The sequence below is a fragment of the Carcharhinus amblyrhynchos genome, chromosome 19 (assembly GCF_965287045.1).
Source record: "Carcharhinus amblyrhynchos chromosome 19, sCarAmb.v2.hapA, whole genome shotgun sequence".
In the NCBI taxonomy this organism is placed as follows: Eukaryota; Metazoa; Chordata; class Chondrichthyes; order Carcharhiniformes; family Carcharhinidae; genus Carcharhinus; species Carcharhinus amblyrhynchos.
Window position 1 is genome coordinate 40,050,015 of NC_137342.1, and position 15,336 is coordinate 40,065,350.

General features: G+C 41.7%; 1 protein-coding gene across 1 annotated transcript in view; it reads left to right on the forward strand.

Moving 5' to 3' along the window:
• The window catches only part of chchd3a (coiled-coil-helix-coiled-coil-helix domain containing 3a), a 303,356-nt gene extending 292,201 nt beyond the window's left edge, over window positions 1-11,155 (forward strand). Inside the window, exons 7-8 of the mRNA XM_080207651.1 lie at window positions 6,761-6,896; window positions 10,765-11,155. Of these exons, the coding sequence (XP_080063777.1) occupies window positions 6,761-6,896; window positions 10,765-10,788 (160 nt within the window). The 3' untranslated portion in view covers window positions 10,789-11,155. The remainder of the gene's footprint in view (window positions 1-6,760; window positions 6,897-10,764) is intronic.
• The last annotated feature ends 4,181 nt before the right edge of the window (window positions 11,156-15,336 follow it).

Here is a 15,336-nt window from a genome sequence, read left to right on the forward strand (position 1 = left end):
GAGGTGTAGAATGAGCAATTTGCTGACTGTTTTGCCAATGATGGGTTTGAGTTTGAATGTGGAAGGTGGTTATAGACTCTTGGTATTAAGTGGTTAAATCAGGTCCAATGGGAATGCATGATGCATATAATGGCCTCTGTTCTCTGGAAGCCTCTATTCACAGCACTGAGTTCTGGTCAATGTCCGGTTGCAATCAGTGTTCAATTTTCTAGGAATATTTAATCGATTTGGAAGGATTCAGTGAGCACAAGCTGGCGATGTGTTCTTTGTTCATTGAGTGCAGCTGTAAAACATGGTTGACTGTAAGTGGGAGGAACAGTCATACTTCAAGCCTAGACACATGAACAATTTGCCCTGGAGTCATTTGTAGTTTAAACATCTTTGATGTAGTTTATTCAAAGGAAATTAACTGATATTGGCAATTAACTTTCCACCAACTACTGCTATTCATGCCTCTTTGTGGTAAAGAAATAAACTTTTCCGAGAGTTATATGACAAAAGTAGAAAGTCACAAAGCACTGTGAGCTGAACAACATCCACTGACACTCAACTCATCGTTGGAGTTTTGGTTACTATTCAACATCTTCTCGCCCAGTCAACTCCGAGTCCATTCTCTCATTTTGTTGTCAGCACCAAGTGTTTAAACAATCTGTATTTCTACCTTCAATTGCTCCTACCGTCTACATACTTCATTCAAAATTGAACTTGAAGTTACATACTTCTTGAGTTATCTAAAAAAAATCCATTCAATTTTGGTGTCCCATGCAGTGCACCATGTACTTTCACTCAGTGTTCTAAATGAAAATATAGACCCCTCGCGAATAACCTTGGCAAATTACTTAACAATTCGCTGAGCCTAACATGCCACTAAGATCCCCACTGCAATCCCTGGTCAATGCTGCTTTCTTCCTGGGTGTGAAGCTCCAAAATTGGCTAAGTTTCCCATTCCTGATTACTTACAGAAAGGTCCACTGTAAGTGATCTTGTATGGACATCTGATGTGGTCAGGATTCATCTACATTAAATAGTCTGCCTATGTCCAAAGCCTGGGATCATTGGTGAAGAATGGCTTACATGGGGAGAAACTCATCCAAAAAATGGTGAGGTGTATTGGCCATGCTGAGTTCTGAGGGCAACTGACAGAAGTGGAATGAGGAGAGATGGCAAACAACACACAGCATTCATCGTTACCTTTAGAGCTGATTTTGATAATATGCTGACAGCTCTTTACCAGCAATAAAAAATAATTAATTAACTGGACAATTAACTCCTATATAGTAGAACCGACACTGAAATTCACCTAATGCTTTAGAATTCTGCCCAAGTACATGCTAACCCAAGAACAGAATAAAATTATCCTACACAAGGAATAGAAGGATCCATCAATTGCACCATCAGGTGACAGTTAGCAACAGCTTGCTTACCAGTATTCAGTTCAGCTATCACCAAAAGCAGTTAACTCCAGCCCTCATTGCAGCCTTGATCCAGGCATGGGAACAGGAGCTGGATGCCCGAGGCAAGACATCAGTAGCTGCCCCTGACATCTTGAGTAGCAGTCTGTAATCTGAGAGTGAGTGTGTGAGGTGTACTGGAAAACTCAGGAAATTTGGGTCACTAGGAAACTCTTCAGTGCTGGAGTCAATACCTAACACAAGAGGATGTGACTGTGATTGGTGGCCGCTCTGGATGACACTGCAGAGTTCTTAAGGAAGGTATTGTTGGCCCAGGATTTTCAACTGCTTCTTCATCATTCCCGCAGTCAGAAGATCATAAGAACATAAGTAGGAGCAGGAGTAGGCCATCTAGCCCTTCGAGCCTGCCCCGCCATTCAATAAGATCATGGCTGATGTGAAGTGGCTCAGTTCCACTTTCCCGCTTTCTCTCCATAACCCTTAATTCCCTTGTCTGCCAAAAACCTATCTACCCGTGTCTTAAATATATTTAGCGAGGTAGCCTCCACCACTTCAACGGGCAGAGAATTCCAGAGATTCGCCACGCTTTGAATGAAGAAGTTCCTCTTCAACTCTGTTCTAAACTGCCCCCCCCCCCCCTTATCTTGAGGCTGTGCCCTCTGGTCCTGCTGTCCTTCCTGAGCGGGAAGAATCTCTCTACCTCTACCCTATCCATCCCTTTCATTATCTTATACGTCTCTGTAAGATCCCCCCTCATCCTTCTAAACTCCAACAAGTACAAACCCAAATCAGACCCAGATCACGAGTGGGTAGCCTCAGTCATTGAGTCTATTGACAATTTCATTGTATTCATTTCCATTCACTGCTTCAGAAAACCAAACAATCCATTCCAGCCTACAACAGAATGGGAATAAAATTCAAGCATGGATATGGTTAATGACAAGCATCTTTTCCACCTTTATAAAAAGCAAGCAATGTTAATATCGAGCTATAGAAAGTCTTTGTGTCCTCCCCTCAGTCTTCAATGATACCACCATAAACCTACTTCCCTACCATTAACATAAAGTTTATCTAGATCAATTGTTTTAACACTGACTACAAGAGCACGGCAGGCGGCAAACACTTAGCGATGGGTGGCCGACCTCTCAGAGACTCTGTGACATCTACAGGACTGGAATGAGGAAGGTGATGGAAATCTCACTCCTTGCCTGGATGGGTGCAACCACAATGACATGAAAATTCAGCACCATTCATGACAACGCACTAACTGCATGTCCTACCCCTTCAGCACCAATACAGTGTGGCTGCAAGATGTATGATCACAGAATGAGGTGCAGAAAATGCAGATTACTTCATCAGCTACTCTCTCCCCTGCAACCAACGCAGAGAAGGGCGGAGAACAGTAAGGTAATGGGAGCTCAATCATCAAGTTTCCTTGTATGTCACTCTGACTTGGAAAGCTGTATCTCTGTACCTTGTATATTTTAGTTAACATTGGGTGGACGCTTGCCATTCAATCAAATTACGAAATGGCTCAGAAGATTACACTCTCAGCAATCATGTGTTTGAAAGCCATGCTCCCTCGTGATTTGTCAAACATAAAGGTGGAATTCTTTCTGTTTTTGTTTTAATGGGGAAGTTTCATTCCATTATCTGTATTTCCAGACTGCAGTATTTAACTAGATACTATGCTATATCTGGTCTAATACTTAAGTTTTCTGGGTTCTGTTTTGGCATTTGGAAATTTGGCATTTCTTTGTAATTGTTTGGGACTCCTAAAGCATAGTCTTCACATCAAATCCCCTTTCTGCTGATAAAGAATATAAATGGGCAAACAGCCCAAAATACATCAGTCCAGTTACACCAGCAAGAAATTTTGAGTTACAAAAGTCACATAAATACAACTCAGCTCAGAGCAGTTGTGGGGATGATTTGATTTATTATTATCACATATATTGGTATACAGTGAAAAGTATTGTTTCTTGCACATTATACAGACAAAGCATACCATTCATAGAGAAGGAAAGGGGAGAGTGCAGAAGATAGTGTTACAGTCATAACTAGAGTGTAGAGAAAGATCAGCTTTTTTGAGGTGGGTCCATTCAAAAGATTTAGTGAAATCCAAAACTGAGCTTCAGAAAAAGCTAAATGTTAAGCAGACCTTGGTGGTGGAGCACTGCATCAGAGCCTTGATAGATAACACAATGGATGGATGAATAGCTATGGCATGAGGGTGGAAGAACCAAGGGCATATACCTTCAACCACTTCACTGCCTAGCTTGGCTGTTACACTGGAAGTAGTGAGTAGGAATTGACTGCAAGTAATGTGTGTGGATGCTGAGGAGTATTGTAGAATAAGCAAAGGATTTGCAATAGATTACCAAAAGAGAAAGTGCTGGAAAACCTCAGCCAGTCTGGCAGCATCCGTAAGGAGAGAAAAGAGCTGACATTTCAAGTCCAGATGGCCCTTTGTCAAAGGTAAAAGGCAGAAGAAGTGGGAGATATTTATTCTGTAGAGTGAGGGAATGAAAGGTGAGTCACAGCCACAAAAACAAGGGGAAAGCCTGCTAATGGCAGTACAAAGAGAATATCTCCCACTTTCTATGCCTTTTAGCTTTGGCAAAGGGTCATCTGGACTTGAAACATCAGCTTTTTTTCTCTCCTTACAGACGCTGCCAGACCTGCTGAGATTTTCCGGTATTTTCTCTTTTGGTTTCAGATTCCAACATCTACAGTAATTTGCTTTTGATTGCAGTAGGTACCTTGCTGTACCTTTGGTTGCAATTGATACTTGGGACCAGGTAACAGGGAGAGGAAATACTTTCACATTGGTAAATAGGAATTGAAATTCAATCCACTTTAAATACTGTCACTGTTGTCATCAGCAGTCACAAAGGCTTATTTTATGTTGGTAACCTGTCAAGCCAGTTGTTTATCCAGACCGTTTTCCTTTGTTTCTTTCCAATGTGGCTCATTCACACTTGAAAATATATGGATTTTGGATGGCCATTGTCTAAACATTCAAGTTGCTCAGGGATCATAGAATCCCTACAGTGCAGAAGGAGACAATTCGGCCCATCGGGTCTGCTCTGACAACAATCCCAGTTGGGCTGTCCCCTCGTAACCCCACATATTTACTCCAATAATTCCTCTAACCTATGCATCCCAGGACACTAAGGGGTAATTTAGCTTAATCCAGTGCACCTAACCCACACATCTTTCAGACTATGGGAGGACAGCGGAGCACCCAAAAGAAACCCACACAGACACTGGGAGAATGTGCAAACTCCACACAGGCAGTGACCCAAGCCGGGAATCGGAACCAAGTCCCTGGAGCTGTGAGACAGCAGTGCTAACCACGGTGCCACCATGCCCTTGGGGATAGTCTTGGTTATCCTGCTGAGCAAGGACCCACGTTTCTCAAATTAATTGTGTTCCCTCATGGGCCTCTTTGAGTGTGCAGGAACTGACATGTTCGACAGTCCACTACCTGGGCCGGAGAGTAGCTCAGAATAAACTGAGCTCTCCAAATATGTATGTACTTCCCTGGTTCTGGGTTCTGCTTTTGATAGAGCATTCTATCTCCTTAACATAAAATTAATCTTCTTCATCTTCCTCCCTTCCCCATTCAACGCTTAATTTTAATTTTAAATGGGCTGCCAGCTTTAAAAATAAATATGTAACTTGTTATTTTTTTCAAAAAAGCACCAACCGAATAGAAATTTAGAAAGATTATGATGTAGTAGATTTTAATGATACTAATCACTATTCATTACATATATATTTTAGAATGAAATTATAGAAATATAGTTTCCAAAGTGCCTCTAAAGTACTGTCTCAGCAGCAGTTTATGAATATGAGTAAGAATTGACTGGGTCCGTTTTCTTGTTGCCTTGTTACTTCTGAATATTGGAAAACAGCTGATAACTATGAGTGACTCGTGCATGCATGCAGTTCACATCCGCCAGGGATTGAACTGACTCCATTTCTGGTGTTTCTGGACATTTGTTCTGATTGCTGGATTGAGCTGGTTTCCACGTGTGGACAAACAGATGGAACTATTTATCATTAAGCGTCACAGTGGGAATTCAGGCGTCTTGTGCCTAATACCCCGTTTAAACTGGAGCTGTAAATTCACATTTGTGCTGAAATTGCAGCTTAATGGCAATAACTGGGGAAGTATGAAGAGTGGGAGAGCTATGTTCAGTGCCTGGATTAAAATTTCCAGCCTCTCTCTTTTTATCCCCTGGGGCAGCACAGCAGGCAATTGGCATTGGACTGATATAATTAGCTTTGCTTGGTATAACACCCAATTCTGATCTGCAGATACCAATGATAAATGAACAATAGATCTTTGTAGCTTGTTTATCCTAAAGTAGAGGATATTTGAAAACGATTACAAGGTGGTAACTTGCTCAATAGGTTAAGATGATTTTATGTACAGATGAAGTGAAATCCACGGCATTGATGAAATCTCAGAAACAAATAGTGAAGCTTTAACATTTTGTAACCAACCTTTGTATCCCTCATTGAGATAACTGATCTACCATCATTGTAGGATATCAGATCACATTATATTCTGAATTATAAATATGTGCACGCACAGACTTCTTGAAATCAAGAACATGAGCAATGATTGATATTTCCCTCCTTTCCTTAACTAGCCCTGCCTTAAGCTAATTGCTTCACCACAGTCAAGATCGCCTTAGTTTAGGACAACTAGTGACCAAACCTGGCACTTTCAGTACAAGTGTTACCATGTGGTCATTTTTGTTTTACCCCATACTTAAAATTACAAAGCTAATGTTCAGAATGGATAGGCAAACCTAAATCCTATTCCTTGTTTACTCCGAAAACCAAATTCAAATTGAATCTAATTCAAGGTCCCCACATGAGAGACAAACAAGATCCATGCTGACAAGAAAAGGCATTACACCCCACCTTGGGCTTGATTTGATGCTTGATCTTAGCCAAAAGGCCAAGACGCGGTGTGGTAATTATTTGTTAAGACCTGGGCAATAAGAGAGTCTGTACCTATTTAATTTTAAGATTTTGCCTTCATGAACTAACAACATGCAACACTTCAGGCCAGTGTGGTCCGCACCAAAACGTGTTTTCAAGGCATTAAATTTTATAATTGGCGCTAGTTCTTTGGTGAATGCCCAAATGCAAGTATTAAGTATCTGCATACTGCATTGGTACCAGCTTCTGATTGGGGAATGTCATGTCTTTACATTAAAGGTGTTAGCTCTTACTGAACCCTCTGCATGATGTAATATTTCACTATTTATGCTAATTCTTTTGGTCACTCTAATCTAATCTATCTCGTGCTCACTTTCTCCCCCCAGGAGGTACGAGTCACGACCCATCTGTGCTGAGCTCCAAGAGGATGTCCTCCGCTGCTATCAGAAGAACCCGGACCAGACTCTCAGCTGCTCTGCATTGGCCAAGCAGTACATTCACTGCATTAACTATGCCAAACAGGTGAGCACAATAACTAACGCTAGTCACAAAACTGGACACGGGCAGGAGGAATTGGACCAGAGGGTGGTGGTGGGTTGGGGGGGAGGGGGGGTCCTTTTTCATAATCACTTACTGATAAACTGGAGCTTTATCTCTTCTTCATCAAGGCACTGAGTTTTTCTTTTTAATTTTTTCATATATTTTTCCAAAGCCCACAAGAGATGTCAACATGTTAATGATCTTTGATGAATCACTTTATAAATTGCCAAGATTTATAAGATCAGTTGTAGCTGTGCTGATTTCCATCACTGCCTGATTTCGCCCATGAAGAATGGTCAGTTGGACAAAGTATCTTTTGTTATGGAGCTGTAGAACAGTAAGAACCAGTGCCTTCCTGACAGGGGAAAGTGTTTTTATGTAAAATTTACAGCACAATAACAGGCCATTTGGGCCACCTAATCTGTGCTGGTGATTGTATTCCATATGGGCCTTCTCCCACCTTATTTCACCGAACCCTAGCAAGCACAGCCCACTTGTCCTTTTGCCTGGTACCACTCCCTCCTCTGCCAGTCGCAGTTTCAGTGTATTGAAGATCTATCTCAATGAGATACAAGCTCCAATAAGCATTTGTAGAGCTGTGCTTCGTGGGAAAGCTTGCAGGGCTTAGATATTTAATCACTACATTAAATTAATTTTCAGTGGGGCTATTTTAGGACTATTCAATGTCCCTTATTGCATTGAGCACGATGGAATTGGAATGATGTAAATGAGGAATGCATAGAACCGATTGTGACCCAAGTAACAATATGTCATTGTGAAATTACTTTGAGAGACTGTAGGAAGGAGTTTACTGGGAAATAAAGCCATGCATTACTTGAATGAAAGAAAATAAGTCAGAAAAGCAACAGCACATTCATCTTCATCCATAAAGGATGTGCACCATTTATCAGCCAGAGACATTTTTCTTCCTTCCTGGACAAATGTCCAATAAAATTTTCAAAGCAGATGGGGAAGAAAAACAAATGTGTAATTAAATGTCTTACTGGCCAGAATCTGTCAGTAAAAAAAAAATACTGTGGTGAGGTTAATTCAGGCTGTGTGTGCCTCGGGAAGGATACTTTAGTCTCATGGGTTCAGGAGATGTTACGTGCCTGGTCCCTGCAGGTCCAGGATCTATATAGAGGGAGCACAGCATTCTGAAATTCGAATATCGACAGAAGCTGCTCCACGTGCAAAACCCCACAGAAAATATGTGAAGTCAAAGTGTAATGAACATCTAGTGCCGTTCATTCATTGCTGATCACAAGATCCAGTCAGTTATTTTATTCTTGGCTCGGTCCCAGTCTGTATCCCAGGATTGGAAGTGAAGTAAGAAATGATTCAAAATAAAGAAATTTGTTGAATATTTGGCTGCACGCAAGTAGGGTTAAATGCTACAGCACATCAGAGCAAACATTCATTGTCAATTGGCATTGACTGTTGAGGGGAAAAACTCTTTAGTAAAGGTAAATAGAATTAGCAAATCATTACCGAAAGAGGCAAGATTCTTGCATGGGAACAGCTGTATTTTTGACTATCTGGTACATCAGATCTGCTCTACTATTTTCTTGCCATCATGCCCTTCTCATTTTACATAAACCTATTTGTTTCTTCTTCTCTGTCTCACTTACTACCTTTGCTTTCAGATTATATTGTAGACTGAGGTCTCGTTTGTCTGCTCAGTTCAATGTCAATTTTCTGTGCTACCAGTCATGTTTGAGAAGGAAATCTGGAGTTGTGTTTGGCTTTCCTTCCTTAAAACCATCAGCACCAAACATGATGACTCAGTCAGTCATTTATTTCTTGTTTGTGGGACCTTTACTGGCTGTCTCAGTTGCCTGTTTTACAGCAGTGAGCATTTCCAAAATTAATTTGTTTGCTTAAAGCAGTTTGAGTAGTCATCAATAAGCAAAAGTCACTGTATAAATCCATTATTTCTGCATTTCCTAAGTACTTACCTATCATTCATGTACACCAGTTGACCTATGTGCATTCTGGGCTGAGTGTTCCATATTTGTTCAACCTTTTGTCTTTTTTTTTGTCCATTCATGGAACACAATCATCATTGGCAAGGTCAGCATTTATTGCCTATCTCTGTTGGCCTTTGAAAAGCTGGTGCAGTCTTTGCAGTGTCGGTATACCCCCAGTGCTGTTAGGAAGGGAGTTCTTGGATTTTGACCAATGCTGGTGAAGAGACAGCGATATAGTCCCAACCTAGGGTCATGTGACTTGAAGGGAAACTTGCACAGGACAGAGTTCCAAGGCACCCCAATTGCCCTATTCCTCATCAGTGGTAGAGTTCACGGGTTTTGAAAGTGCTGCCAAAGGAGCCTTGGCAAGTTGCTGCAAATCATTTTGTGGCTGGTGTACACTGTTGCTCCTGTGAATCGGTAGTGCAGTGAATGAACAGTTTAGATAGTTGGCAGGAGGCCAATCAAGTGAACTCTTTATCCTGGATGAGTGGTTGTTGCTCCAAGAACATTCAGGCAAATATATGAAACAAGCAATTCCTGAAAATTCTTTGAACCGCCTTAATCCCTTGCTCAGGATTTCTTGAGTAGAGAGGAGAGTTGTTCCTCACTAACGTTTTCAATCCCCTTCGTTTTAAGTATCTCTATCAGATTACTCCTTAACCGCATCACAAGGCAATATTATTTGAATTTACTGAGAGTTGTTATCCCTATGTTAGTGATATCATACCGATGAATTATCACTAGGGTTTGTCCTAAACCAGGAACCCAACACCAAGCATAATTTCCCACAACATGTTATTGAATAGTCCCGTTACTTTAGAGCAGGCTGGTCCAATCATAATAAATCAGGATGAGAATTGGAGTCCAGTAGTTCCAGCGGGTGAATATTTCCATGTATGACTGAGGGAGCCCACTGAAAGTGCAAGGTGATGTATGTGGGTGAGGGTAAATGAGAACCCTGATAGTGGACCAAGGCTGTCTTCGATAACATTCTGCCAGTGTGCTCTCTTTCCACCCCCTCATGTTCTCTCTCTGCCCTCTTGTGTGCCCCTCCCCCCGGGCACATTAATATATGTGGTCTGATTTTTCTGACTGAATGCTATTACAAAGTCCTGAACACAGAGTGGTTTCTCAACAATGGCAAATGACTTACCTTTGTTAGTTTTTTTTTATTTCCTGCTCACATTTGTTAGGTTTACTTGCATAACAACATATTCTTTACATGAAGTATAAAGAACAGAATAAAACACCAAATGAGAAAAGCCATTCCATCCAGCAAGCTGACAGCCTGTACAGACCCATTGCAATCTATCCTTTCTTCTAGAACTGCAGGCATTAATTCTAGGAGAATTGGCAAGCAAACCGTGGCTAATAATGCTCCGTAATCAGCAGCAACATCCTATACCAGGGTGATAGGTGGCTTCCACTTCCCCCAACCCACTCCCCCATCTTTCTATGATCATACAACAAACTCTTGAAAACTTGGGATTAGCAAAGGTTGGTTGGTCCAATCAAGGTTGGCTCCTTTTAAAACGTTATCTCTACCATCATAGTGGTACTTAATTTATTTTAAATTTACTTTTCCCTATTTTCCACTTATGTTCTTCTCATTCTTTAGCACAAAATGAAGAGTTTTTTTTCCTCTGTAACAGGATGTATACATTGCCAATCAGCTTAGTGAGAGCTGTAAAAGATTTGTTCGGTGAATGTATTACATTTATTAAGATCTATTATCCTAATGGAAGCACAGACAGTGTAATAGGCTGTAAGTGAGTATGTTCCCAAAAAATCAAACAATTGATTCAAAGCTACATGAAAACCTTTGATAGTCTATTCTTTTGCTCTTTTTATAATCGTGTTTTCCTTCCTGACTTCAGAGTCTACTGGGCAAAGGAGGTTAAAGCAATCTGCCATCACATCAAAAAGCCCTCATCGTCAAACTTCAGCAAAGGAACATCTTTCAGGAGCAGTCAAAGAAGCTCAGCTAAACATCGGGACAATACGGGAAAGAGGAAACAAAAGGCCATTGTCACCACGGCAACAGCAGCAGCAAGCACCCTAATTTAATCAGTGGGGATATGTTCGGCAGGGTTGTGAATGTCTTAACAACCTGTCAGGCTTATAGTCCTACCAGAAAAATGTTCAGCTTTTCTGTAATTGTTCTGTCCTCTGACATTAAATCGAGTATTTTTGTTTTGTTTCGTATGAGGCCTTTGAAACATTCTCACAATAATGCAATTAAATCTGTCTTTCAAAGATCAAAATGCAGCATATTTGTCCTTAGCTTTGTGGTTCTGGTAATTGTATGTGGATATTTGATATACAAAATGCCTTGAGTTATTTTGTGTTTACAGCTGAACGTAGTCCAGTTCAGTAGTCTTTTTATTTCTAAATTCTTGTGATGATCAACGTACCAGACAGTGTTAGCACAGTGTGATTTTGTTGAACTGAACTTGCGTAAGTCCATTATCTCAAGCCACACCTGAACTGTTGAAAGCACAGTTCAAATCGAGAATACCCTCTGATGTGTGCAGGCCTGGCTCTTGTGAAAAGAAATAACCAACTAACCTGGTCCAGGTCACTACCAGTGGTCTATCGATCATTCTAATAGTGACTACCAGTTCAGGTCTATATATTAAAAAAAAAGGCTGCTTTGACCTCAGTCTGACATGAAATTTGTGGTTGGTGAATTGGGAATCGTGGCCCAAGCTGACTGCAAAGAACAATGGAGTTTCTCCGGGGAATCTTCCTCCTTGGTTGAAAACAGATTGAGGGGAAGGATGAGTGACAGTCTGCCACAGTCACAATAACGTGCAATGTTATTTGTGGCTCTAATAACCTTCTGACTTGGTGTGCTCCCATCTGAGCCACAGCTGACACTATGGTGCTTGACAGATTTGGAAAATGTGCAGGTCCTGTAAAACCGGCTCTCTCCTCTGTCTCCTCCTCCTCCTCCTCCTCCTCCCCTACCCCATGTGTACGAGTTATTAATATGCAAACAGCACAGGTGAGGCATTACTGCACATTCTCCATTCCTGTCCAACCTTTATGCTTGTCTCATGTTATTCTAAAAAGGTGTCAGGATGAACGGATGAATACAGTTGTTAGGTTCTAGGCAGTGGCCATAAGGGAGAGTTATCCAAGAGTTGTTTTGCAATCACTTGTCTTATTCTTTCTCTACTGCCTAAGTTCTAACAAGCCTTCAGGCCTGTAGTGTTTTTTTATTCATACTTCCTCTCCACTCCTCCTCCTCCCCGCCCCCCCCCCCCCCCCCCACCCCCCCCACCCCACACACACACACACACACACACACACACACACACACAACATGCCTGGCACTGCCAGGTTTCCGGGTGGAGATCCCCATATCTGGTGTATTCAAAAAATGTGAGGGGCAAGCTGCATGTGATCTGCCCTACCCTTTATCTGCAGGACAGTGAAGATGATTGCTGCAGGCGGGAACTACAGCTCTGATGGTACAAGTGGAACGTGTGCATAATTAATGGCTCTACAGTACTCCAATTCCAGCATGAGCCTGCATGAAAGGAGGTGTGCCGAGGTGACCATCAGGCAGCAAAGACTGATCACCTGCATTCCCCTCTACTTCTACCTATCTTTTCCAACATTGTCATGACTACAAGCTCCTTCATGTTACATGTACCATGACGTTAGCACGGTAGTCACTAAGCCAAGTCAACTATAGCCCTCAAGTGTGTCCCCAATCCCTTCCACTCATGTTGCAAAACATATTTATAGTTGGTGTGATGGAGTGTCACAGAATGGGATCTTCTTTGCAACCTCTGATTGGTGCACCACCAAATAGGTAATTAGGTGTTGTAATACTCAAAGTTGTCTTCAATCACCCAATTTCCTTTCCACTCATTGATGTTCTTCATTTTTCAAGGCCCTGGTCTTTCTGCCTTGCCAAAGACTGCTCGTTGGTTGAGAGGTTAAATTTGTACCTAACCAAAGTTTTCCCTTGTTCCTGTCACCCGATTGTGACACTTGTTTTTCATTGCCCACTTCAAAGTTTCCACTGATCGATGTGCTCCATTTTCTGCTCTCACTTGTCGAGTGACCCCTAAGCCTTTGCAAACCTGCAAGAAATTATACAACTGGGCTGATTCAGGAAATTTAATTACTGATAGTGCTTTGTCATTTTGGCAGATCAACCCCAGCTTGTAACAATCCAGGCCTAATTTACACTGGTAGGCAAACATTTATTCCATTAGAAACGAGAAGCAGGAGTAGACCATTCGGTCCTTCGAGTCTGCTCGACCATTCATTATGATTTTTTTTTTTCTTTCCTCCTTCTTTCCTTCTTTCTTTCCTTCCTTCTTTCTTTCCTTCTTTCTGAAATCAAAGTACGGCTTGGGATGGAGGTGGGGGTAATAATGTTCCACTCAGCTGGCGGGAGTGTAATTCAAAGGTCACTACCACAGGTGAAGTCAAGTTGCTCTAGTAACTCCGATCAGATGAGAAACAATCCTCCTTTCTACGAGTCGCACGGAGTTCAGTTTCTGTCTCCTTTTCATTGGTTGGTTGATTGAGCCATTAAGAGGGACTGAATATCCTATTCGAAAGGGGCAGGGGCAGGGGCGGGGGCGGGGGGCTCAGTGCTCTCCTGAAAAGAAGTCCTCCTTGGCGGGGGGGGGCATCAGCCTTAGTGGATTTCCTTCTGTTTTGGGCCATTCATTATGATCATTGTTAATAATCAAATTCAATATCCTGATCTTCCCCTGTCCCCCATATCCCTTGATCCCCTTTAGCCCCAAGGGCTATATCTGATGTTTTCTTTAATTCCCTACTGTTTGTACACTATATGATTATGGATGGATTTCCTGATCTGCATTCTTGGCACCTCTTACAACTTCAAGCTTGTTAGAGGCTGTTTGTGAATCTGCACCTTTGGCCTGTGTCTGGTGTCTGCTGCTTGACCCTCTTTAGAGGTTGACCATTTGGTCCCTTGAGCATGTTCAGCTGATGCTGCTCGTTCACAGCTGATCTGCATCTTAATTGCCCTTCCCCCACCATCTCAGATCACTTTGGTTTAGTTTATTGGGTACAGGAATTATCAATGTGGCATTTTCATTTGATCTAGTTTCTACAGATTCTTGGTCAGAAGTCAGTTCCTACATGGCCATCAGTTTTGGAGAAGTGATGGCATGTGTTTTCTTTCGATGATTGTTCTCATTCACTTTGGATCCCTGCACCAGCTTTGCCAAAACTGGTTTCCTTAACCAAAAATCAGGGAACCCAAAAAACATAGCTGCACAATTATACTAAGAACAAAGACCTGTACGGCATGGGAACAAGTCCTTCGGCCCTCCAAGCCTGCACCGATCACATCGTACTATTGGGAAGGCTGGTGAGTATAGATAGGCCAAAGGTGCATTCAAGTTTAAGTATTTAAGTTTATTTGTTAGTGTCACAAGTAGACTTACATTAACACTGCAATGAAAATCCCCTAGCTGTCACACTCCGGTGCCTGTTCGTGGGGGGGAGTTTAGCATGGCCAACACGCCTAACTGGCACATCTTTCAGACTGCGGGAGGAAACTGGTACACCCAGCGGAAACTCTCTCAGACACAGGGAGAACGTGCAGATTCTGCACAGACAGCAACCCAAGCCAGGAATCGAAGTTGAGTCCTTGGCGCTCTGAGGCAGCAGTGCTAACGACTGTGCCACTCTAATTTGAGTTTTCTAGTCTGAGTTTTCTATCAGAATTTCAGGTTTGCACTTTTCCTTGTGGTTCAATTTTCATTTCCCATATGAACAGCAAGAAGTGTGATCCTAATGCCTAACAGCAAAATTACGAGCATGATGATATAAAGCTTTCAAATGGGTGTAAAATCAATTACTCCCAGTCATCTACCACTATTGCTCACAGTGCTGCATAACCAAGGACTCTGTGCTGGTCAGAGTATCAAGCTCAGTTTCTTTGTGGTTTTATTTACGTATGTACAATCACTTTGAGCTATATCTGTGTATTTATTGCAAATCATACTAATTTCTTAAACTTAACACTACAGTTAATTTAGACAGCGCTTCTTTAAAAATATGAATTCATGATATTACTCACATGTTGGTGTCTGTTTCAGTTGTTAATTTGGTAAACCCAGTTCTCATATGGAAACTGTAGTCCCAGTCAGAATTTATGACTGTCTCATGCTCAAAAACACATCATGCATGAGGTTTTAATGTGCTCTTAAATTGCTGTATCACAGATAATAATTCTAAGTGCAGTATTGCATTCAAACACCCTATTGTGAATAGAAATTAGATTCAACCTTGATAACCAGCAAATTTAAAATCACACTGTAGGCTAAAAACTACAAACAGAGATTGCAGGGTAAGCTCTTGGCCTAAGGGCACTGTGCTTTTGATATATTTCTGCATAAGGAGCCATACTCTTTCCCTATCTGATTCACTTGACTACCCCCTCAACT